The sequence below is a fragment of the Colias philodice genome, chromosome 17 (assembly GCF_061535455.1).
Source record: "Colias philodice isolate Cphi_HAF_F1 chromosome 17, ilColPhil1 Martin Lab GWU primary, whole genome shotgun sequence".
In the NCBI taxonomy this organism is placed as follows: Eukaryota; Metazoa; Arthropoda; class Insecta; order Lepidoptera; family Pieridae; genus Colias; species Colias philodice.
The window spans coordinates 10,734,203-10,760,856 of record NC_143102.1 but is presented as its reverse complement, the minus strand read 5'-3'; the positions used below and the strand labels follow the sequence as shown (position 1 = coordinate 10,760,856).

The following is a 26,654-nucleotide window of genomic DNA, read 5'->3' as shown; positions in this document are numbered from 1 at the left end:
ATGCAGTTTTACACATTCGCTTTTATACCAACAAAGGAATATCAACCGTATTACAATGCATTAGATATCAAATTGACTTGAAGTAAAATTTAACAGCCGTGTTATTTTTGGAGGTGCATTTATTTAGACAAAGAAAAATGTTTTTGCATTGTGAGTGAAGGGTGTAATTCGTTTTATGCAATTTGACTTGTTAATTTGCGCTTTAGGTATAATTTTATTGCAATATTCAAACTAACTCATTTATTTTATCGTTTTTAAGGAACTTTGGTTTGGTCAAATTATTTATCACTTAAGGAACGACAGGACCTGTTGTATATCCTACTATAATATTATAAATGCGAAAGTTTGTGAGGATGTGTGTGTGTTTGTTACTCTTTCACGCAAATACTACTGAACCGATTACAATGAAATTTAGCATACATATAGAGGGTATTTTGGATTAACACATAGGATAGGTTTTATCCCGGAAATCGCACTCGAACGGGAACTATGCGGGTTTTTCTTTGAAAACGCGGGCGAAGCCGCGGGCGGAAAGCTAGTATTTTTATATATCCTCACATAATCAACCTAATATAAAGGCGTAAGTTTATGAGTGGATGTATGGAGAAATGCAAATAAGGCCAAATCTGTTTGTAATTTTGTAAAGAGATTGGCTTAGAATTAAAACCACTTTTGCTGAATACCACGCAAGTAAATAATATCGTAATAATTAATAACATAGGTACTTTAGATATGAACTCATTTTATTGATTTCGGGAAGGTCTAAGAGAGCATATTACGTGTGTATGTTGCAATTACTATGATATTACATACGGATGTATTGGAAGATAACCTTTTAACTCGGTTACCAATAAATTACTAAAATTAAGTGAGATATTCTGTATTGTTGCACAAAAGAATTGATTATAATTACATACGTAATATAATAACATATTAGCGTATAGTGATTTGATGATTTCTATATAATTTAGACTTTTTTACAAAGCAAATATTACGTCTAACAATAAAACATGAAAAGCAATTTACGATCTAAAAACGAAACTTTGTCGACAATGTTAAATTGCTTCAAAATTTATCGATTGAAAACTATAGTATAATTAATTCCCACAATAACAAGCATTAAACTCGATCGATATATCATAATAATCGGAAAGCGCTGTAGCGATTGTGGTATTAAATTTAAAGCGCTGCAATACGGTAGCAGTCGTAAATCAACGAAATAGCCTCAAATATCGGTGATTTTGGGCCCACGCACAACACTAATTATTATTACCTGGCTAGGGATGGGTTATCGATGTTTTTTATTGTTTTTACTTTTTAGAGATGGCGGGGTTTAGTGGGTTGTGCCGTGTGCGTGGAAGAATGTTAGTTTTCGATCACTTTGAGTTATTGTATTTTGTATGTTTTAAAGATGTAGTATTCTTTAATCTACACTAGAAAATCTAGCAGAATGTGTGAAAAAAGAATTGTTTGTTATTGAATTCATTATTTAATAATTTCGTAAAGATAATAGAAGGAAAGTTGTGATAGAGGAATGGTACGATTTTATTACTTATCACTATGGAAGCATATTATTTAACAAGAATTAAATTACGAATAGGTATTCAAAAATAAAATCAACAACATGAATTTTCATCGACAATAGGTATTATAGCACAACACTATCGCACCAAAACTTGTGTCTTATCTCTTTGTACATAATATTATATACCTAAACTAGTGTTTCAGTTTAAAATGATATTTATCAGAATTATTTACTAAAACCTTAAAGACAGTTTTCTTTAACAACAGTGATGATTCAAATTGTAGATATTATAGATTTTTCAAGGTGAAGTGATACACTACATATTATTTTAGTAATATCCTGGCCTTTGGGTTCAAATCCCGATTGAGACGAATAAGTTTCAATTCAGATTATAATTTCACTAATGTTACGTGTATAGATTTTCACAAATGGAAACGGAAAATGTATGCGCCTCATATAGAAACAAAAAAAAATCACAAATTGTAAACAGTGTACTAATGATATTCTGAAATTTGTTATAACCCAAAATTTCAATATTTGTGCATACTGCATTCTATAAGAACTACTGCACAGATTGCGATGTAATATTATGTTCGATATTTTAGTAAGTAGATAAGTTAAACATCTCTGTGGATCTATACGGAAAACTATGCCTTTTCTGGTTTATTAATTTTATTACTTTATTTTGCCAAAATATCGCTACATATATTTAATATTTAAATATACCTACGTCAATACATAAACTTGAGGTGTTTAAAAAAAGTAGATTATAATGAAAATAATATCAAACGACTTAATTATAATAATAATAAATTATCTGAAGTGTTTATCCTTACATTTAACTTTTTTCTATTCTGTAGGTATAGATATTATATAATTTTTTGCTTGTTACCAACTACTATTTAACTGAAATATTCACCAAGCAAATGAACACTTATATTGTTAAAATAATACAAATACATTTTACATTATATTCAAATAAAAAGTTTATTAAAATTCTGCCTATTCATTGCTAATTTTTATTCTAAATATTCTCAAATATAACTTTATGCGTTGATAACAAAAACTTATCATTAAAAAGAAATTAAAATACTAGTATAGATAATATAATGACACGAAAAAAATCTCATGTAATAAATTTCAACAAGTAAAGGAAAATGGGATATTTAATTTGGCGTTATTATAATGAAATAAAACAGCAAAGTATAATAACCACATTTATTAACTCAAACACATATAATACACAAATTTGAAGTCTACATAACAAGGTCACACATAACAGAATGGCACGTGTAATGATATAAACAGTTTTTAAATTGCAAATGAATGCTTGCCCAAACTCAGTAATGGACGAGTTCAGAATATTAATTACAGATTAGACAATAGGGTCGTCAACTATGTACTTTTAGAGCTGTCGAAAACATATTATAGGACAAAGGAATAAGTTAGTCCGTTCATGTAACATGTATTGACCATGTTTGATCGTGGATTACATGAAAATCGTATTTATCAAACATAACTTTTAACATTTTATTACATCAGTTAATCTGATAATACTTACTTTAATAATTTATGTCCGTGTTTTATGTTACTGAACTAGTTCATGTTATCATTCATGCAAAAAATCTATAATATACTTTTTCATATATAATTAGGTTCAAGGTTTAGACTTATTAATCGCTGACAACCCTATTACAAAAACAATTGGCCGTAAAATCCGACCAAAAATATTGGTCACGACTTTTTATTCGTTTGTTTCTTGAACCGCGTTTTGTATTCGATTGTATAATACCTGACCGATATGTGACCATATTATTTATGAGGTATTAGTCATGTTATATTATTATGTTTCACTTGGTATTAGGTACTATTATATATATTAACTTTGTGGATGCCCACTTTCACGACATGTTGTCGGTACCTTTTAAATACTCCGTCTCGTATCCCATTAATATGATATAAAAATAGCTTAGTTATTTTAAGACTACATTAAATTGACTTAAAATATTAGTTTAATGTGTAATAATAAAAAAATATGTAATAGAATTTGAGCGTGAATTTCATCTTTGTTGCCATACGATGTGTGTGAATCGGACAAAGAAAATGTACGTGAGGTGAATAATACCTTGAAATTAAGGTTTTTCGTTTTATACCGTATTACTTATTTTATTTAGGGCCGATTTTTCAATGCTTGGATAAAACTTATTCGTCGAATAATGTATAAAACTACTATTTTAAAAACGTATTCTTATTGCCCGTATTTGACAGTTTACGTGACATTTTAATATTTTCGTGTAATACTTTATTGGACGGATAAGTTTTATCCAAGCATTGAAAAATCGGCCCTTAGAAATATAGTTTTAATCACAAAATCTATTTTATACTTACATTTTTTTACATCTAAAGTTATGTTTTTGTCTAATAAATAATGGAATTACATATTTTTTTATATGTTTAGTGAATTTCTCTCACTCATATAGTGTTAAAGTCGCAACAAAAAGTTTTTTTTTCTACTTTTTATCAAGATCTTTATGATCTATTTCCGGTTCATAAGCTATAACTACCTATTCTTAGCAAACATAACAATTAAAAACCTACTAAATCATTATAATTTATAACTTAAGTTTTCGCTTTTTACTGATGTAAATTTTCACTTTCATTTCAAAGGGACAGAAAGATTAAATACATTGGAGCCTTCACAAAAAACAAAAAAGTTTTAAAACCGGCCAGCGATTTTTTTGTTGTCCCTACCTCAAACCCTGTCTTGCATCATCCTGGCAACATTAGGGAACGAGTAACAGGTTTAAACAATATGTCTATTCACGGACCGACCGGCTCGGACTTGGCTCTTTTTTGTAACTTTCAATGCATTCAAGCAATAAGACGATTTGATTACGTCAGCTTATTTCACTTGGTTTTTTTATTTGTACATCTGAAAAACAGATTTTTATAATATGTATCATTTTTTTTAATCTGTGACAAGATGTTTTGTTATTATACCTATACCTACTTTATCTCACAAAGTGAAATGACTTCTTCTTGTTTTTAAGACATTCTAACTTTTAAACAAAAGATAAGCGTATTATTACATTTCGAACATAATTACCAACGTTATCACAAACAATTGAAACAAAAACGATTTTCACGTTAGTAAACAAGATTACTTTTTTAACGGTTGACAAAAAAGCGAAGTGATGTAATTATCATCGAATATCGATCCGCTAGGGGCATAAGTGTAAAGATGAATTTAGTCACGATTCGTCGAACGCTGGTCGTTTTTGATAAGTTTCATCGTGAGTCACCGCAGGCAAGCCGGCCGGCGCTGCGTGGCAACCGAATTGCCATTTCTCTTTTATAACTTTTTTGTACTTTTTGCACGACCGTTGCTATGCCGATACGGAAACTTTTTTAACGTACCTTTGTCATGAAGAGTTATTTTTTCACCTTACATGTAGGTATAATATCTCGAAAATTAGAAATATGAAAGTTATCTCTGTCATTTGTCACGGTTTATCACGGTTATCGCTATGTAAATAAATTATAAGTTTTGGTACATCATTTGTGTAAAGGTAACGACCTTAAAGCATCCGGTGCTCATTAGAGCTAAATGTTGATGTAGAATTGTTTAAAAACTTTCTAGTAATCTGACGCAACTCTCGATGCGGTTTCAATAACTTGCACTGTTTAATAATTCTGGGCGTTTCTTATTGTGGTTTTACAGTTTATGACATTACAAGCGGTGCATAATGACTTAGTTGCTAAGCGGTTTTTTTGTTACAACAATGGGTATTGTCTTAGTCGCCTTGTATAAAGCGGTTCTTTAGCAACCCGTTACAGACAATAATTTTATGCTACCGATGTGACAAGTTTTATAGTTCTCGAAATTTCTAGAACATTACAATTTTATTAGTTTTACAAACACATATTATCGTTTTTATGACTTTTTATAATTTATAACATACTTATTTCTTTTTTTTTCAGTATGTAAAATTATAAAGTTGTGTTGTATGTTACATTCTTCAAATTAGATTTTTTAAGTAAACATGTTCGTACAATGATAACGTTCTAAGATGTTCGAACTCGGCCAGCCAAGTCGTCGCCGACCGGCTCGACCGATAACAGCTTATCTATACCGCACTACAGATATCTTACACTTATCTGTACTTACACATTGTCTGCATTTACATTGTTACAATAGAAACCAAACTTATGAACTAGACTTAAAACTAAAATAAACACATTTTTCAACTTTTATACCGTATTCGCTACGGTATTACATCACGCATACGTTAAACACTTGAAATAATTTCGATTTCGTCAAAAACTTTTTGTTCCTCCGGTGGAACGAGAACAAAGAACGCCGGCCGGCTTTTTGAGCAGAGCTCAGGTGGAGCGACAGAGAAACGTGCTCTCAGCGCCGCGAGCGATGCGAACTGGCGCGCGGGGAGGCCGCGGCCGGCCGCGGAGAGACCCCCCGCACCCCCGCCTTCGGCGCTCTATATAAACTGAAAACACTTCCCGGCAGCGTCAGTCCGTCACAGAAAGCGACAGGGTCGGGTGGGTCGAACAGTGAGCCTAGGGTGAGAGACGAAACCCTGTGGTTACGAGATCAGATCTGATGAAGTCGTGTTAACTCCGGACGTTTTCTATTCCCAATCGATCTCTACACGATTACTAGTCGCCGGTCGTGAAGCCGGCCGTTCAGTGCGCATTCGCAGTACAAAAGAGACTTGTGATATTTTTCTAGTATATAAGTTCCGGAACGGAACGCTTTAATTTTTTTGGTATTTAAAGTGTACAATATAAGTAAAAATTTGGAAAATATGGAAATCCTGCCGGTTACGAGTCAGTTTAACGTCGGATTCAATAGTGAAAAAGGTGAGTCTACTTTCTATTCTGTAGCGAGTGGTGAGGGAAGCCGGCTTTCTAAGCGCTCAGCTGTGTTGCTATGCGGCGCGCGCAGCACTCTGCCTCCGGCCTCTGACGAAATACACAATCTACTTATCTTTTGCTGCAATACCATTACATTCAGTCACACTGATTAATTAAAAAAAAAACTCATTGTCTTATAACGTCCGTTAAGTAGTGTCAACGTCAAGTCGGCTTGAGGCCCAAACGTCACGGTCAGCTGACGAAACAGCTGTTCGATCGATGCGCTCTCTCGCCCTTAATGTAGCTTTCCTTGTTCTTTTTCTGCATTGCAATAATTCTCATTCAGTAGTTTAGATAATAACTTTCAATTTACATTTAAATAATTTTATTTTACTTTTTAACGAATAGGGATGTCATGGATGCAACTTTTTATCGATACTTTTAACTTTTTGAAATTTCATTTTATAAATGTTTCGTTTCTATTGTTATAGCCTGGAATGGGCCGACGTGGCGGGAAGCGCCGGTGCCGGTTCCGACGGAAACGGCGTTGGCCCAGAGGCTCGAGAGGGAGTTGCGGGCGGCCAAGGGAGCCAGCGAGCTAGCCACCGCCGAGGTGCTGGTGCCTGCCGAGTTGCTCGCGAGAGCCTCGCGGCAGACCCTGGCGCTGGCGGAGGGCGAGCCCTGCGGCTCGCGGGGTGCCGCCGTCATTGTCGACGTGGCGGGGAGGCGGTTAGCGGCTTTCAAAATCGACCCCAACACGTTGACAACGCACGAGATCCACTTACACCTGGAGCACGATGCGACGAACTGGACCAGCCTGTTGCCGCAGTTTTTAAAGTAAGCATCGACACTCATTGATATATTCTCATTTGAAATTTATTCTTATCGGACAATTTGTCTGAATACTATGTAGCAGCATACTAATGAGCTCTCTTCTTTACAGAAATTTAACGCGAGGCGGCACCATCATCATCAGCCCCCAGTTCACGATAGAAAAGAAAAAACTTTTCCGAAGCCAGGCAGAGTGAGCCCCGGCGCGTGCGAGCGAGCCGACTGATTGCCCTCCTCGTTACTACGTATCGTTATTTTAACAAATATCAATATTATATGTATATTAATTATATTTTTAATAAGAGAAAAAAAGCACAGCGTGATATGTAATGTATAGTTGTAGAATAAGCGCGCGGTGGAGCGCATAGGGCGCGCGAAGGCGAGGCGAAATGCGCTTTGTGGCACAAAGCGTCGCTCTTCGCTCGCCGGTCGCGCGCGGCGGGCGGGCGGCCCCGATCTCGCGCTCCCGCGGCTCTGCCCACCGTAGCGGCCGCCCGCGCCGTCCGCACTCCGCACTTATGTTAATCGTTGTTGTATTTTATTGTGGGATGTCTGTCTGTTAGTGGCTGGGCGAGTGCTTGTCGCGGCGGCGTTAGGTGCGCACCGAGATCTCAGTCGCCGCCGCGCGTGTGATACTGATGATACCCTGAACGATTTAGTGTTACGTATTTTTTTGTTTCGAGTTCAATTCTATTCTGAAGTTGTGTAGACGTATATTACAATATGTCTCGTAATCGTATTTATTAGAGGCGATCTCGCGAGGGATCAGATATGTGTACGTTTTCGTAATTGTACTAGTTCGTACATTTGTTTGTGATACTACTTTTGTAATGTATAAAATTTAAATGAGAAAATATTATACTTTAATGAATAAGAGAGCACGCATGCAGATTATAATGTTGAGTGAAGTCGTAAGTGGAGGCAATAGAGGGAGAGAGCGCGGAGTTCCGCGTTGTAATATACTGCAAAGATCTCAGGTTATATTATTATAGTTATAACAAGTATTAAGTTATTTAAGTTAATATAAAGATTGTAATTTTTATAAGATTGTTTTCTATCAGCGCGCAATGCAGCGTTCTATAGTCCAGTGTGTAAAGAGAGAAATTTTGTACTAACAGTACCTTTATAGATGACGAGATATTATCGAATTAAAGCATTTTCTTCATCCAGTGTACAGTACTATGTAATGTAAATCAATAGACTAACAGTTTTTAAAGAAATCTAAATGTTTGTAGGGTCCAGTGTTTTAAAAACGCACAATATCATAGTCCTAGAATTCACTTTCATCAAAAAAACATTAAAAAAATCATACAAAAAAATACTTCTTAAACTTGGAATATACAAAAACTAACAATAAAGTGTATCAATTGTTTATAATTGATATTTATTTCATAGACAGTAAAAAAAGAAAATGTAGAAATTATAAAAAAATACATAGTTTCAAAAAATTTATTTGATTGTTTCTGTTGAACCCCTTTATTCCTGTACAACCTTTACCCGAACACATGAAGAATATCACATTTATAAAAGGAACATGATATCCAAACATAACCATACTCGCTAGCAAAAACAATCTGAAAGTTGAAGCAATAGATTTAAGAACTGGCTTGAAACCAGTCTGAGTCGGTCACCGGAGGCGCTTGGCAACCGGTTATCGACAACAACCCTCATCCTCTCAACACTACGATACATTTATACAGACCCTATAATCTAAGCAATAACCAGGTTACAACTTTTCACCTTTTATCGCTGCTATCTCGATAATTTACAATATCAGCGAGCGTTCCACATAAATAAATCGAATGGGCACTAAACGTAAATGAAAATATGAAAACAACCGCTGATAAAGCCCAGTATGAGTGCCAAGAGATTCTGAATGACCTGGATTCTATCGATTAAATTAATTCGATGTTTTTTTACAATTGGGTCACTCACTATTTTATTCAAACACGAATCTTGAAAAGAAAATAGTAGCGTGATATAAAATGATGTAGGCATTGGTTATTTTAATCTGGTATCTACTAAGCTTCTCTACGTGATATGCAGTTATAATAATTTCCAAGAATCGGTGTCGATATTATCGATTCCAAGCGGAAATTGAATCGGCAGCGACGTCATTTTGTGACATCCCTCGCCTATCTGCTCAATAAATGCTCCCTAATGTCCATCTTTCTGTACGAATGTTATTTCATACTAAGCAAATCGCATTCGCCTATCACTAAAGTTATAATATTACTCGGTCAAAAAATGTAAACTTAACAAGATTCAAAGGCTATTGTTGATACTATCATAAAATTGAATTATTCTGTTAACATTAAAACGAAGCACGAACCGAAATGTCAACGTATACAAACCATAGGTTTAGCTGGCGTTGAACAAAAGAGTTGATAGAACATTTTCCACAGAGGTCAGTGACTAGCGCTAGCGACTATGGTTTTCGGCATACCCTTGCACAATGGCCAATTTATACGAGGGTTCACTTTCTAACCGCAATGCTTTAAACAAGGCGATTGCTATCATGATTACTGGCTTCGAGACAATGAGATAATATTAAGATTATACATCGTTGAGTTTTGAAATTCAAATATCTATAATTGAACGTGATGCGTGGCTGATAGCGATGTGTTCTGCTCGTTTTATTGTTTTCAAATGATTATAGCTGTATTATGAATAGTGGTTGTTGGAAAAATACAGTTTCAATTATACCTACATGCAAGTGAAATGGAAAAAGTATCGATATGTGCAAACATCACTAAAATGAAAGATTCCGTAAATTCTAATTTCTTTGTTGAAGTGAAATCGTTATTCAAAGGAGCTAAGGAAATCTGGGTCAGGAAAAAATACTTATTAATTATTAGAATGTAATTGTTGTGGATTAATATTTTTCACATAAGGAGAACTAAAAGCAGTGTAGCTAGCGCCATCTAGTAGCATAATGCAACAACGAAGCGCGTCACGTACACAATTATAAAACAAATTGCATGATATTCCTGAATCAAATACCTACTATATTTAAAATCGTTTTCTATATTATAAATGCTGTAAAAAAGATATTAATTATAATTGGAATTTGTGAGGTACTTTTTTTTATAATAATTTGCTAAGATAATTTGGTTCAAAACTACTCTTAAAAATATACCCAGATGAAGAATTTTGCAGTAATTACTTATTTAAACATTTTTAAAGCTCCAATGTGTGTTAACTGCAACTAAATGATCGATCGTTTTAAGATAATTACAATCGTTCAGAAATTAGATAAAAATTAAAATCAAATAATTACATAATATCCCACTTTTGGGTGGATTACATAACATTTATAAAAAGTCTCATGCTTTGTGTGATTATACAAATAATATAAATCGCTTTATCCAAATGTTGTTGTCAAGATTTTGCTTACTGATAGATTTTTTTATGAATATAAAGAAAATTAGAGTGAAACCGCAAACCGATATTAGTTATTATTTCTATAATAATGTGGCGTCACGTCATTTATATTAATATCTTTATTAATTATCACTGTAATTAAGCCTATAAATTTTCATTAATTATTAGGCATGGCTATAATTTGATATTGACGGAAGCGCCATTTTGTAATATTTTAAATTGGCGGTTTATTACATGTGTATTTATTTATATGTGTTTGTACTATATGTATATTTTTATAGTACATTTAAAAAAAAAAAAATCAGTGCGTGTCGCATGAAGTATGTATTTACAAAGATATGTAGGTATCATTAAAACATGCTATAAGATGAATTACTAAAATTGTTTTCAAAAGTCAAAAAAGATTCGTAACTATTAGAATAAAAAATGAATTAAATATGACTCATTGAAAAAACTTCAAAAAATGTTGTGTGGTTTTATGAAACCACGGTAAAAGTGAAACTTTCCGAACACTGCTTTATACCTACTCGGCAGCCGACCGTCACGCGACATGCGCTACACAGACCAAAAAGTTTGAGACGATGTAATAAAAGTTTCACTTTAATAATATAATTCCAATAAGCAATATGATTCTAATCGCTCCATTCATAAAATTAAGATACCTATAAGAAAACATTATTTTTTACACGTTCGCTCGATGCTAAATTTTAATACATACTTATTTTCAGTGATCTGATATACCTACCTAATTTACCTATATTGATCATCTTCTTTACTTGTTCTCGATAAACAGTGACATGAAGTTTGATTAACTTCTTTTTTAAACTTTTTGAAGTATTCCTTTAAAAAATGTCAGTTTATGATATATCATGAAGTGCATTGAACCTAGTTTTCTTATGTACCTACAAAGTTCTATAAATACCCACCTAATTGATTCTGTAGCAATAAATACGGTTTATTATTTGTTCGATTATATTCTGGTTCGTACCGGTTTGAATCATTCGTTGATATGAAATATTGTGATAAGCGGTCATTATTTTTGTCGTTACTAAGTGCACCTAGTATAGTGCATTGTTAATATGTTGCAGCTAATTCGTTAAAACAGCCGTTTCTTTAATTGCCTAGGCTCTTTAGTCTTTACTATTTATTAATCCGCCGATTGATAAAACTACTGACATGATTAATCTGGACTTAAAATAGCGTTCAGTCTCATACATAAAACTTACTTAAAAAAAAATACGTGTAGCACTCGAGGACTGCCGCGGTAAAGCTAGCATAGCATCGCATCGCTGTGCCAGTTGGAGTGGGGGGTGTTAGGTTTTTCGTTACGGAATTTTTACATTCGGTCGCCGCGCTCAAAATCTATACTAATATTATAAAGCTGAAGAATTTGTTTTATTGTTTAAACGCAGTAATCTCGGGAACTACTGGTTCGATTTGAAAAATTCTTTCAGTATTAGATAGCTCATTTAGCGAGGAAAGCTATATGCTATATTATAACATCACGCTAAGATCAACAGGAGTCAGGAGTGGAGCCACGCGGATGAAACCGCGGGGCGCAGCTAGTCTGAGATAAAAGCTATGTATGCAATAGCTTAATATATAATGTTGTAGTATCTACAAACTAACAATACCAACTTTGTCCAGGATGAAAAGTATATTATTGTATGTTCTAGTTTTTATATTTGTAGCCTGCGTTTAAACCTACGTCTCTATTTTAAACAAATCTTTACCCTTGTTTCTGAGGCTTGTGAGTTAACATCTGACCTTTTCCTTAGTAATTTTCGATATTATATATATAGTCGTATCGATATTATAAGTATCGTAGTAGTCGTAACACAATCTTCATGATTTTATACTCAGTTCTATTGAAGCCCTTTATAATTATAACCCATAACTTTACAAAATTCATAATTTACAAGAAAACAGGTTCGATGTCAAAACAATTTGTCTGTTATACGAATAATGGGTTAAAAGCAATCGCTTTTGAGTTGAAACTTTGAAAGCTCGAGGCTTATTTTAGTAACTGGAAAGCCATTAGGTAGAAAGGGGCGGACAGAACATCCAAAGATAATTAATAGATTTTAATTTTCATAAGTGTGCATGAGTTTTTTTGGGAGACAACGTTTAATTAATTTTAAATTAGTTTCAAGATGGGATAGATACAGAAAGTAAAGATGTATTGGAAAATATATTTTGTTGTGAGTAATGTGTTTTATTTCAGATCGTAATAATCTGTGGTAATAATCTCTGAACGTGGCTTTCCTAGTCTCATCATCATATCATCAAACTGTAGGTACTCATCATCATCATCATCAGCCCATATACGTTCCCACTGCTGGGACACGGGCCTCCTATGAGGGTACATGCCATAATCCACCACGCTAGCCAAGTGCGGGTTGGCGGATGACATAATTTGTCGTCGAACTTTTGATTCTTCGACATGTCGGTTTCCTCACGATGTTTTCCTTCACCGTTCGAGCAGTGGTGATGTTACAACATGCGCAGATAAATTGAATAAACAATTTATTTCCTTGCACGCTCGCCTGGTCTCGAACCCCGGACTTATTCCTAAATAACGGGATTGGCTAGTCTAAATTACCTTTCCAAATTACTTATCCCAGTTGAAACATTGATGGTCTTATTACGAAAACTAAAATAGACCTGGTTAGAGTCCAGATTATAAAACCATGGCTTAACTTTAGTACAGAGGTTTAAATTTGTGCTTGACTAATGTCCTGAACTATGGTTTAACGCTCAAACTTGTTTTCTAATTAAACTTTTATTTAGGCCGTGGTTTTAATACGTTTTAGACCTGGTTTTAAGTTAGTCTGTGATAATAGATATTGTAATAATATGATGTAAGTTTAGGAAGCATCTAGCTTTTACGTACATGTCTTTTTTAATCTATACTAATATTATAAAGAGGAAAGGTTTGTATGTATGTATGTATGGTTTTCACGCATAATCTACTGGACCGATTTTGATGAAATTTGGCACAGATAATCTTTAGACCCTGAGAAAGAACATAGGCTACCTTTTATTGCGAAATATGTACCACGGGCAAAGCCGCGGCGGACCGCTATTAAAAATATGGTTAAAACCATGTTAAAACACATCAAACTGGCACCAACACACCCAGCACGTTATCTCAATCGAAGGAGTTGGCAATCGTTAGCTGTCACAGCCATTAGGAATATCTAAATCTTTTTTATTGGATTTTAACGAGAGTTTAAGTGACAGGTCGCCAGTGGCCTTAATGAGTGGCCATTGTTTGGAACCGGTTTTTTAATAATAGTTATATCCTAGGTTTTACTGAACTGAAATCTTGAATTTGCGAACCTCTCATTTTGGAAGTCGGTTAAATAAAGGTTTTTTTTTTTGCAAGAAAGTACACACCTACAAGTGTGAAGAAATAACATGTAGATATACAGGGTGTAATCGTTAAGTGTGCACAAGCGATTATTCCGTAACTATTGCAGATATCAAAAAACTTTAAACTGATATCGAAAGTACTTAACCTAATGAGTAAAATGGCCATAATAAATTTTAAAAAATAAAACGAGAAATATCTAAAAATGTATATTAAACGCTCCCATACCGCTCCCATAATGAAAATACATAACGCCCATAACGCTCCCATAATGAAAATACATATAAGTAAATATAAATACACATAATAAACAGAATGTTTTTCAAAGCTACCCTCATTATTCTACAAATAGCCATAAAATTATCAATGAATACAACTCCATGATAATGAACCTTCCAATTCAGAACATTTAATTAAAGCTAAGCAATAAGAACAGAGATACCCTGGGGCTGCCATATTCCTTCTCGAATTTGTTGTAAGTTCATTAAAAAAGTAAAAACTTCAAATACTTTTCAAAAGGAAATTAATTTATTGTAATAATTGGTTCTTTAAAATTTTCTCTATTTATTGTTTGATGTAAAAAAAGTTTATTTATTGACAATGGTTAATTTTCACATAGGTTAATAGGTACTTAATATTATACCAAGATACCTACATAAATTATTAAGAAATCTAGATTTAATACTAGTTATTCCTACAAATTCAAACGAGAATTATTTCATACTACAAAATATACCTATTACTTAAATAAAGACATTGCTATATTAATATACATTGAACTATCGTAATATCAGAAAACGTCATGGCAACACTGCCCTAAAGCCATTTCGGACAGTTACCAATTGTAATTAAGCGGCAACTAATTGATTATTGATTAAACCAACTTCCCTTTCACTTCAAAGCTAAATAAATCAAATGCAAACCAATTTTCATTAAAAGCACCGCATTTGGATTAAAATCCTTTCGTAATCTATACTTATAATAAATCTGTAGAGAGGCCAATTCTGTACATGAAATATATTAAAAAAAAAAACTATGAAGGGGTGATAAGGGATCGCTACTGATGCCAAAAATGCAATCAGTAAAATTTTTGTCTGTCTGTCTGTCTGTCTGTCTGTCTGTCTGTATATTCGTTATAGAAACAAAAACTACCCGACGGATTTTAACTAAATTTGGCACAATTATTCTTCATACTCCTGGGCAGGTTATAGTAAAAGAATCATGTAAATCGGTGTAGAAACACCAAAGTTATACATGAAATACGTTATAAGTCATCGCGCGTGAATACAGAATCATGCCATAAGGATTATTTTTGTGTATCAGTTGCCGCGTTCGACGCGCTGCGCGGCGGGAGCTATAAAAATTAAAAAGGCGGCGGGTCTGCACCCGTTTCGCGTTGTCACGGCATCACGTGTGAATGGCTGAACTGATTTCGATTATTCTTTTCTATTATATTCCTTCAAGTACGAGGATGGTTCTTATGTAGAGAAAACGTAAATATGTACCACGGGCGAAGCCGGGGCGGACCGCTAGTTGGAAATAAACGCGTAAATACAGTCAAATTTAGTACCGATGTACAATTGGTGCTCGTAATATAATTATAATCTTTCGACATACATTACGACTCAACGAACAATTCACATCCATCGATCGCTGCATTCGCTTCTTACTTATTTTCTTCTAACGTGTTCATACAATATAACCGTCGATGTATGTCGAATGTTAGATAGTCCCAAAAATTATGCTTTGTTTTTGGTACCGTGGTACGGGGGTCGAATGAATCCAGACTCCTACCGTTTACGAGTTGTAAACAACACAATTAAGGCCCGAGCAATTGATGGACTTTCCACGAGAGCACAGAGGCGCTCTGTGTCTAATTGTGTCGGTTTTAAACGGCCATTTTGGTGCGTTGTGCTCCTGTGTACTCCAGTTGGAAAGCCATACAAACGCAGTTGCTATGCGGAGTCGAAGTTAGTTTTGTTTGTGAATTTATTTATAACTGCAATGCATTAAGTCTATATTCGGATAATCGTGTTGATGTTTGACGTCAAATTGATCGTTTCATACTGTTTACATTTCACACAGCGATTTGGTGATTGCAATAGGGTTGCAACAGGGTTGCAGCTTTACAAGAAGAGTTATTATAGTTAAACTGATAAAAAATGAAGCATTAGGAAAAAATAGATAAAATGAGTACTTTATTTGGCTATCCAATTTAAATTTGCTGTTTTCTAGATATGAGGTAAGTAAATATGAATAAAAAAATATTCAAGATAAGGGAATAGACATACGGACCTGCCTATTACTAAAAATATATTTGACTATCTTTATTATGTGATTGATAACTTAAGACAGAGTGAATTGGGGCTTTATTTGAACCCCTGTCCCAAAAAGGGACACAAAATTCTGACAAATAAGTATAAAGTAACCCTCAAGTTAAATGGCTCATTCAACTCTCGCTTTAAATTATAAACCAACTTTATTATATTTGTTTGTGAGTTGCAAATCTGAAACGCATGAACCAATTAAGATGTAATATAGTGTTTGGATAGATATCGATATCATTTAACATTAAGATCAAGATAACATTTTTTTGCATAAAATGTTGTGGTTTTCACAAAAACAAAAGAAATGAACTACATACTCTCTTTAGATTAGAAGGAAAATTTTCACATTGTTTTTGGAAGTAGGTACATAAATAATATTTACTTTAAGTAAGTATTATAATTTATAATTCAATTGTTTATATATTTACATGTATTGTCCTTAAGTTCGCACATGTGCAAATATAAACATTTTTGCTGTTAAAAACGGAAAAATGTTAGTTATAAGAAATATTATCTTTTATAACAATAAATAGAATCGAAATGTGTATATCGTTATTGCCAAAAAGTTGAATACCTGGAGAAAAAATAAAATAACATCAACAATTAAAAACCTCAAGCAAATGGTCCTGTTTCTGATGGTCAAGTTTCAAAATCTAGCTTTTAAGTTTTTGGTACCTGAATCATCATCATAAGCTCCACATGCCATGCCCCCTATTCTGCAAAAACCTTGAAAATTCATTGATGAATAGAAATGGTTAATTTAAAATAATTTTAAAATCAACCATTATGAGCACAGAACTATATCGTTCTGACTTCTGTGATTATGACTAACTCTGTCAATAACAGGATGTTATATCGGAACATGTGAAGCTAAATGCAATATATTAATAATATAAACATATAGGTATTCTACACTTTTGTCTTTGATTTGTTTTTAACCGACTTCATAAAAGGAAGAGGTATATGTTAAGGTTTTTAGGTATGTAACTATGTTCACCTTTTTTTTTGACTTTCCATTTTTCATTAACGTTTATTTTTCATAGTAATAGGGACCATTACGTTTATACCTTTACTTACTTAAAAATATTTAATCGAAATAGGTTCATCAGGTGTGGATATAGGGATTAATTTAAATTGAAACTTTAAAAAGTGGTTAAACCATAAACCATTTGATTTTATTAAAAGAGATAAGAACACAAAGAGTTGTGCAAACAACAATTAAAATTACATCATCGTTTATAATCGTAAATGACAACTGATTGAATTTATAAATTGTTTTTCATTTCAAATGAATTTTTCTGCCTAATGAAGGATCGCAATTAGCAACAACTTTTTTCAGAAATATTTAAAATGCAAATAATTTCTTGCATTTAAAAATGTCCATTTCATTAACAAATAATTGCAATTTTTTTTTTTTTTTTTAAAATAAAAATATCTTTATTTCACAACCACAATTACAAAATATACAAAAACGATGGTCCCGTACTAGACTATAGTCTGTATTACGGGTACCGATGTCCTTCCATGTTACAGTTGAGAAATATAGTGACGTAATTTAAACAGAGAATAAAGTAAAAAAAAATATATATATATATATATATATAATGTAAAAGTTGTGTCTGTGGGTGTGTTTGTGAGTGTATGAGTGTGTGAGTGTGAGTGTGTGTGTGTGTGTGACATGTCTTACGTGTGTGCATGATTGGAGGAGTGTGGGTTCATGTAATGGTAGAAGAGCATGAGTAGAATGTGTTTACGTTTGAATAACTTATATAGACTCTCACGTTAACAGCGGGTCTTAGAGATAATTACATTTTCTGTGTAGTAGTAATCCTTTGAGAGCAGCCATTTAGTTATAGTTTTTTTACTTTTATATCGTGATAAATTAAATATTTTCAACTCTTTATTTATTACATTATATAAGTGTGGTCCCAAATATAGAAATTGCCTACGGAAAAAGGTCGTATTGAAAGTTTGATGTTTTACTACATCTCTAGTTGAACGCTGAGTTAAGTTTATGTTAGAGAAACTTACATTAATGTTTATTAGATTATGGAATTTAAGGACAGTGTCTAATATATAGAGTTGTCTAATAGATAATACATTGAATAAATTATATATATCCTTTGTGGGAAAACGAACTGGCTTAAAAGCTGACACCTTAAGTATTGACCTCTGGCATCTCTCTAAAGGTAGAAGAATAGTTTTATGAGTGCCACCCCAAGCTACAATACAATACCTAAGTATACTCTGACAGAGAGAAAGATAAACAGTTTTAAGTAGGTTAAGTTCAGCTACCTGTCGTAGTTTTTTAAAGGTCCAGATCAGTTTACGAGTACGAGAACACAAATTATCGATATGCAATTGCCACGTCAGACGGGAGTCTAGAATAACCCCTAGGTACTTAATATTATTAGCAATCTCAATTGTATGACAAGAACACAAACTTATGTTGTTATAATTACAAGTATGAGCTTTGATTGAGAGGTCGATCGGCAAAACATCATTTTTTAAACTGAAGTTAATACACTTAGTTTTTTTAAGGTTTATTGTGAGCTTATTACAACGAAGCCAGTCCAGTATGATTTGAAAACCACTTTGCGCGTTGTGAAAAACATGCCTCCAACTTATACCATTAAAAAGCAGGACCGTGTCATCCGCGAATGTAATTATTTTACAACAGTTTAAATTTAGAAGACACAGATCGTTGATGTAGGCTAAGAATAGACTAGGTCCGAGTACACTGCCTTGCGGAACGCCATAAAATACAGGCATATCGGTGCTCACAAGATTATTTATTTTAATTCTTTGGGTTCTGGCAGTTAAATAATCAGTAAAAAGATCAAGTGCAAGCCCGCGTATTCCAAAACTTTCCAATTTAGACAAAAGGATGGGAACAGAAACAGTGTCGAAAGCCTTGGTTAAGTCGAGGAAAATACCTATACATTTTTCTCTTTTATCTAGCCTATTGGTTATATAATTAGTTAAGTCCAATACTGCTCCCTCTGTAGATTTATCCGCCTGAAAACCAAATTGATTTTGAGCTATAAGCTTGTTAATAGTAAAAAAGTTCATTAATCTCTTATTTATAATTTTCTCGAAAATTTTACTGAAAACTGGTAAAACTGATATAGGTCTATAGTTTTCGACACTGTTCCTGTCACCGCCCTTAAATACCGGGGTTATGAGAGATTTCTTAAAATAGTTAGGGAAACTACCAGTTTCAATGGATAGGTTGAAAATTTTAGTTAGTGGCTTAGCCAAAATATTTTTGTTCATTTTGATTAAATGGGTAGGTATACCATCCCAGCCAGTAGCAGAATCATTTTTTAAATTATTTATTATTGATAAAATTTCGGATTCACTAGTAGGTAGCAGTACAAATGAATTACAGGGTGGATGAAAATTTACGTTTTTATGTTGTGACTGGGAACTAGAGCAATCAGGAATATTTTCAGCTAATTTCCGGCCTATGTTTGAAAAATACCTATTAATATTATTTAATGTATTTATTGGAGAATCTTTACCGCTTATTAAAGGTGTTGGGGAATTTTTATTAATATTCATTTGTGCAATTTCTTTTATGGACCGCCACAAAAGTTTTGGATTATTAAGGGATGTTTGCAATTTAGACTTCTCATAAGTTTTTTTGACATTTTTCAGCAATTTATTACAAAATGATCTGTATCTAGTATAAGTTAACTTTAAAATTTCGTTGTTAGGCTGTTTTTTAGATTTAATGTGCAATTTATCGCGGTTTTTGATACATTTTAGTATACCCGGGGTTATCCAGGGCTTAAGAATTTTTTTGCGCTTAGATCTAATAATTTTTTTAGTGTGAGCTTGGATAATTTCCTTAATGGTGTCAACTAATATGTTTGCAGCAGTGTTTGCGTTCGTAGCCTGTAAGACAGTAGTATAATCGATTTTATCTAGATCACGAGAAACCTCTTCCCAATCAGTCCTATTTACAGAATTTTCAGAGATCATAGGTTTGACAGCACGTGCATCGGTGTCCATTGTGAGCACAATCGGTTTATGATCAGTTATGAAAGAATTTATAATAAATACTTGAGCATTACAATGAGAGCCTAAAAGAACATGATCCAAACAATTTAATTCTCTTGTAGGTATGGTATGAGCTGGCAATAAACCTAGCTGAGAGGTTAGAGTTAGATAGGAACCCGAATTTTTGTCTCTAGAATCTGTTTTGATGTCTATATTCATATCACCGATTAAAACTATATTTTTAACATGTTTCACACTCTTCACAACAGTTTCCAAGCCGTTTAAAAATGTGTCAGTGGAACGAAATGATGGAGGCCTATAGACAGCAATAATAGCGCAGTCATTAACAGTTAGAATTAGACAATTCGCTTCATCAAATTTCGGTTCCCTTACATGATATTTAAGATCGCTTTTGATATATAAAGTAAGACCGTCATTTTGGTTAATATTATGGGATGAAAAATGATGATTATAGCCTTTAAGATTAGGAGGATCTTTTTCCTCGGACAACCAACATTCCGTAAGGACCAGTACATCTAAATCTAACCCCATACTGTCTAATAGGAGCTCCAATTGATCCATGTTTTTGTATATACTACGAATATTATGCGTCATTATTTTTAGTTTATCATTTACACAGTCCATAAAAGTGATACACTGGTCAGGATCGCAAACCCTTGAGTCAGCTATCGTCACCATATCAAGATCTACTTGAATATCATTTAACGAAGCCATTTTTAAGTTTTATAATATAAAGAACAGTAATAAAGCAACTATTGTAAATAAGTCTGAAAGAGTTCATTATTAGACCACATAAAGAGTTGAAAAATAAATGCCATATTATAAAACCCGATATAAATATTATGATACATGATGAGATTATACGTAAAACAGATGATATGTTAACGTGTTTGTGTGAGTCTTTAGGTGTGTTTTTTGTGTTGTAATATGAGTGTATTAAATATATAATATTAGCGTTATACGTGTTCAAGTAGATTTTGCAGTTAATTAAACAATGATAGAAAAAAATTACTAATATAACATAAATTACAGAATGAAGAGAAGTTATGTCTAAAATGTATATATTAATCCTGTTTATGATGGGCTTTAAGTTGATCCAAATCCTCCTCTCTTTCGATTCTAATTGGTGGTAAACCTTCTTTCCTGCGTAGAAACACTTTTCCACTCGCAGTCCAGCAGAATTTATAGCCAGATGTGTTAGCAAAATCTCTAGCAAGAAAAAATAGTCTTTTTGTTTTAGGAGTGAGATATTCCGACATATATATTTTATTGCTATTACCAACAATATCTAGATCGGCTGTGCATAGTTTGTTTTCCTGTTGATCTTTGTTGTACTTCTTGAAACCTGACAAAACCTTTTCCTTTATAAAAACGTTTGAGAACTTAACCACTATTGGTTTTGATTCTGGTTTCGAACCTATGCGAAAGATGTTAGAAATATCATTCGGATTAAGCGGAACACCAATTAGTTTCGTGGCTTTTGATACAATTCCTAAGAGATCATGCGTATTCTCCTTTTTTTGTGGAGGTATATTTCTAATTTCTATAATAATTGATTTTAATATTACGTTTTTTTTACACATTTCACTTATTTGAACAATCATTTTTCTAAGTTTTAATATCTCCAGGAATCGAACCCAGAACTTATTACAGTTTCCGCGCTAACCACTGCACCAAGGCGTTAATGAACGATAGAAAAACAAAAACAACACTAAACACCATCATCATGAATTAAATCGTATTAAAATTCTAAAAACCCTCACTTTCAATCTCAAATCCACATAAAACAAACTTAGTGATGTCAAAAGTGAAGAAAAACACGCGTTCATTTGAAATTATAATCACTCACGACTCGCGCGCTATTAATTTAGAATTTTAAATATAACAACACATTGCAAAACAAACCTTACCAATGAAAAAATACACTTGAAAATCAAATATACTTCACCATCCATTGCTGCTTATACACCACTTGTTTATAACATATTGTACTATACAAACGCAGCAATGGTTTGCAAAATTGATAATTGTAACATCGATGTTTGTGAACGTGCAATGTCATAATACCAGATTCTGTTATAAAGTAAATTGGCAGAATTGAGTAGCAGTAGATTGACTAATTGTAAAGATTATTTTTATACACGGAAGGCTGTAATTGAATTAAGGACGATGGTAACCTAGATAGAGTTAGTTTAGTACACGTGTGAAATAAGTTTGCCTTTTAGACTGCAACATATAAAAATTTATGCAGTAGATTAGAGGATTCGTATATAATATATAGGAGTACCTACTAATAAGATAATTTGATTCGCGTAAATCAAGTACATACTAATATTTGCGAAAGTTTGTAATTATGCATGTGTATGTGTTGGTACTTGGTGTGTATGTTTGTTACTCTTTCTTGCAAATACTACTGAACCTATTACAATGAAATTTAGCACACATACATACCTATATAGAGGGTAACTTTTATCCTGGAAATCCCACGGGAACTATAAATTAAGCTAGTCATCTATAATACGAAAAATATTAGTTTGTTATATCTCAGTAAGTTTAATTCTATGGAAAATAATAATATACGTACATTCATAGATGAATTTATATTTAGTGAAATTTTAAAATTGCATAATGTAACATGGTGTTTTGGTAATTACAAACTTTGGTAATTATGAAGATAGAGATTTCTATGTCAGTTTGTACAATCAGAATGCAATAGTGATTATGATTAAGTACATTCGTATAAGAATTAGATTCACCTACCTACATACTATTAAAAAAACATATTTCGAATAACTCTATAAGTAATATATATTTTTTAAATGCTTATGAAGTTATAAAAATTGTTTATTCTAATAAAATCATATTATGCAAAAAGTATCAGCCGTTCCATATATTAAACCGGACAAACGAAAACAAAAACTTCAAATATTAAAAAAAGGCCTAACTATTTAAGTGTTAAAAAGACTAAAAGCATTTAAAAAACTGTGAAATTACTGATACTAGTATACCTACTGTCATAAATCATAATATTGTACATATTTTTAAATTTTATGTGTAACCTTTGACCTAATGATTAAAGATTGTTAATAAAATACAATAACCATATGGATACCTACTAAACTTATATACCTACGCTAGTCTTAATATCGAAGTTCCCTGTCCCCTTTTTGGGTATGGGACATTAGGCCACATTACATATTATTAACATTGATGCACTTTGTGATATTATGACTTTTTTTAAGTTCGAATATAGGACACAGATAAAAAGGCAATCAAAATATGGCAAATTGCATGCATAAATATATTCTTTACATGATTCTGAAATTCTCTCTGATTTCCAATAGTCTTTTTAAGTTTTCCAAGCTACGTTAAAATAATAGGTACCTATGAGACAGAAAAATATTTTTAAGAAAAAATTAAAACTACAACGGATTTAAAACAAATTTATTTATTTGACCACACGTGTACATTATAAATAAATCACATTAAATTCCACGATCAGTCTAGAAAGAATCGATATCCAAAAATATGTACACACACACGCGCGGCGCACACACGCGCGCCCACGCACACATGTAGCGGGGTTCATTCACACAGAACCTTGACACACATACACTGTGACGCACACTAGCGCACGGGCATTACCTTTGACATTAGATAAGTAAATAAGTGCAAGGTATTGAGTGCTTTTTGTGGTGGCGTCCATTTTTTTGTGGAGAAAATGTATTTTTCATCCGCATTTCCAAAACTATTTTTACGGAAGAGTCGTGAGATTGCTAATGAATTTAATTTTTGCTATATGTATAGCATGCTAGCTGTGCCCCGCGGTTTTACCTGCATTGCTATTGGTCATAGCGTGATAATATTACCTATAGCCTGTATTGTCTTCCTCTATAAAAAGACTATCTAACAGCAAATAATTTTTCAAATCGGACTAGTGGTTCCTGAGATTAGCGTGTACAAGCAAACAAACATACTCTTCAGCTTTATAGTATTCGTAAGTACATATAATATACTTCAAAATTGAACATATTTTATTTTATAGGTGCTTGACGTTGACCACAATCTCGCCTGCTGGTAAGCGAAGAAGTGGCATAAGATGGAGTGTTCCTAGAAGGTACCTGTTCACTCTACGCTTGAAGACTCCCATATTGTACTCGTCGGGGATCACAGATTCAGGAAGCATTTTCTATAATAAATATTATTTTTTGCTTTTATATATTTTATTATTAAAACCTAGGGTAAAAGTGGGATAGATGCCGCACGGGGATAGATGCCCCATTTTCAAAAAACCTCACTTCCCAGAGTCGTGACTACGAATTAATGATTTAAATAGGAGCTCCTATCACCCCGCACCTCGGGTACGCATGAGCTGTTGTTTGGTGAAGACGTGTTTCGCTAGTGCGTGTTATAATATCCGGGGCGAACTTCACGAACACGTTAAAATTTAAAAAGGTTGATATTTGCCTTTGCATAACTTTATAAGTATTAATAAATTTCACTATATTTCTTATTATGTCTATACACTAGTTCATTAAGTACAAATCTAAGTGAAAATAGTGGCTCTTTTATTTTTATTTAATAAAAAAAAATACTGGGGCAGCTATCCTTATCAAAAAGGATAGTTGCCCCTTTATTTTCGAGGGATAGATGCCCTTAGGGGCCTCTAAGGGCATCTATCCCTCAATACATATGTACTGTATGTTATTATCGATAATCACAGGAACTGTTTATATTTTTACCTGATTGCGTCAGAGGTTTTCTCTATATTATCCGATTTTACTCGTTTAATTTGCTTTTTTGTTATGTATACTTATTAATGATCTGTCCTTATACTGATTGTAGGAGAACCACGCCACGAAAATACAAAAGAAAAGAAGGAGTGTGAGCGCAAGTATATTCTTGGACAACATAACAACTATGTTAACATGACATTTACTTGTTTATCATATAAATTTTATTAGATTTCGCGTTTATAGAGTATGTAAGGCATCTATCCCACTCTGTAGGCATCTATCCTCCTTAGTATTTTCATGGTGGGGCAACTATCCAACTAGGTAGGCATCTATCCTCAAAAAAGGTGTTCTACAAAAATATTTATTACACATTATCTATAAATGATAGGATAAAAAATATATATAGTAATTCAAAACAGATAATTAACCTAGCTATATTCATACAAAGTGTTCGTATAAGATTCATGTTTTTAAAATTATGAGGCTATTTCAAAAAGTGGGGCATCTATCCCACTTTTACCCTATACAAAAGAGTTCCAGAAGAAGTGGCACTGCGCAATGAACGAAAAATACAATATTCTGTATTCTAATTGGAAGAAAAAAATTTTTGATCACAATTTAAATTTTAATATTTTTATTAATTTGCAAAGTCTATAGATAACGAACACGAACAGATGGCGCCAAAGATTTGTATCACAAGATTATGAAAATGTATTTAAATAAACACGCCGAATATCTTCTTTCCAAGTTTCCATAAAAACTCATGTTCACAAAAAAACAGCACGAGTATAATTATAAAATAAACTTTATACAACATTATATCAATATTTAGGAAGTATGAACTTTGATCTTTTTGTACGAAAACAATTTTACCCACTGTGCGATGTGTTATTTATTATTATTTTTATCTGCTAGAATATATTATTTTTGGAAATTCTAGTTTAGCAAGGACGACGCAATAGGTAATTACTTAGGTAATCACTTTAAACAATGTTAATGTGAAAAACCCAATACTTTGTTGTTTATGTGTACTAAAAACTACTGAATCGATATTGCTGAAGTTTGATCAAAAGAGAGATTATACCTATAAATATCACATATTTCTGCCGGTACCACAGAATACTAATTAATAGTAGCTAACGCTACCGGTACCAATACCATGCCAGCAAAACAGCGAACCTAAACATATAGCAAAGTACATTCATATTATTATTTTATATATATGCCTATAATATAGGCCCTAAAGTGAAGTCCCGTGTCCCCGTAGTGGGGTAGGGGGCAGATGTATTATTCATACATCTGTTTCACTGATCGATTTTTCTTTAGGGACAAGTAGGTGATCAGCCTTCTGTGTCCTGCCAGACCGAGACATTTTTTTTTTCGTCTCCACCGGGAATCGAACCCAGGACCCCTCGGTTCTACGCTCACGCGTCAACCACTGTACCGAGGAGGCGGTCCTAGGCCCTAGACAGCTAATTATTGTCAGGTAAGTTTAGAATGGCATCTTTACTATGAAATGGTATGAAAATAAATCAAAGTTGATATGATTTTAAAGAAGCAACTACATGGTCACTCTGTCT

The 26,654-nt window shown here is 33.1% G+C and overlaps 1 protein-coding gene across 1 annotated transcript; it reads left to right on the top strand.

Moving 5' to 3' along the window:
* The first annotated feature begins 6,041 nt into the window (after nt 1–6,041).
* LOC149481346 (protein charybde-like) lies at nt 6,042–8,680 on the top strand. The gene is made up of 3 exons (XM_089705669.1): nt 6,042–6,403; nt 6,889–7,234; nt 7,341–8,680. The coding sequence occupies exons 1-3, from the start codon at nt 6,349–6,351 to the stop codon at nt 7,423–7,425; spliced, it is 486 nt and encodes a 161-aa protein (XP_089561795.1). The 5' UTR covers nt 6,042–6,348; the 3' UTR covers nt 7,426–8,680.
* Nucleotides 8,681–26,654: the final 17,974 nt, after the last annotated feature.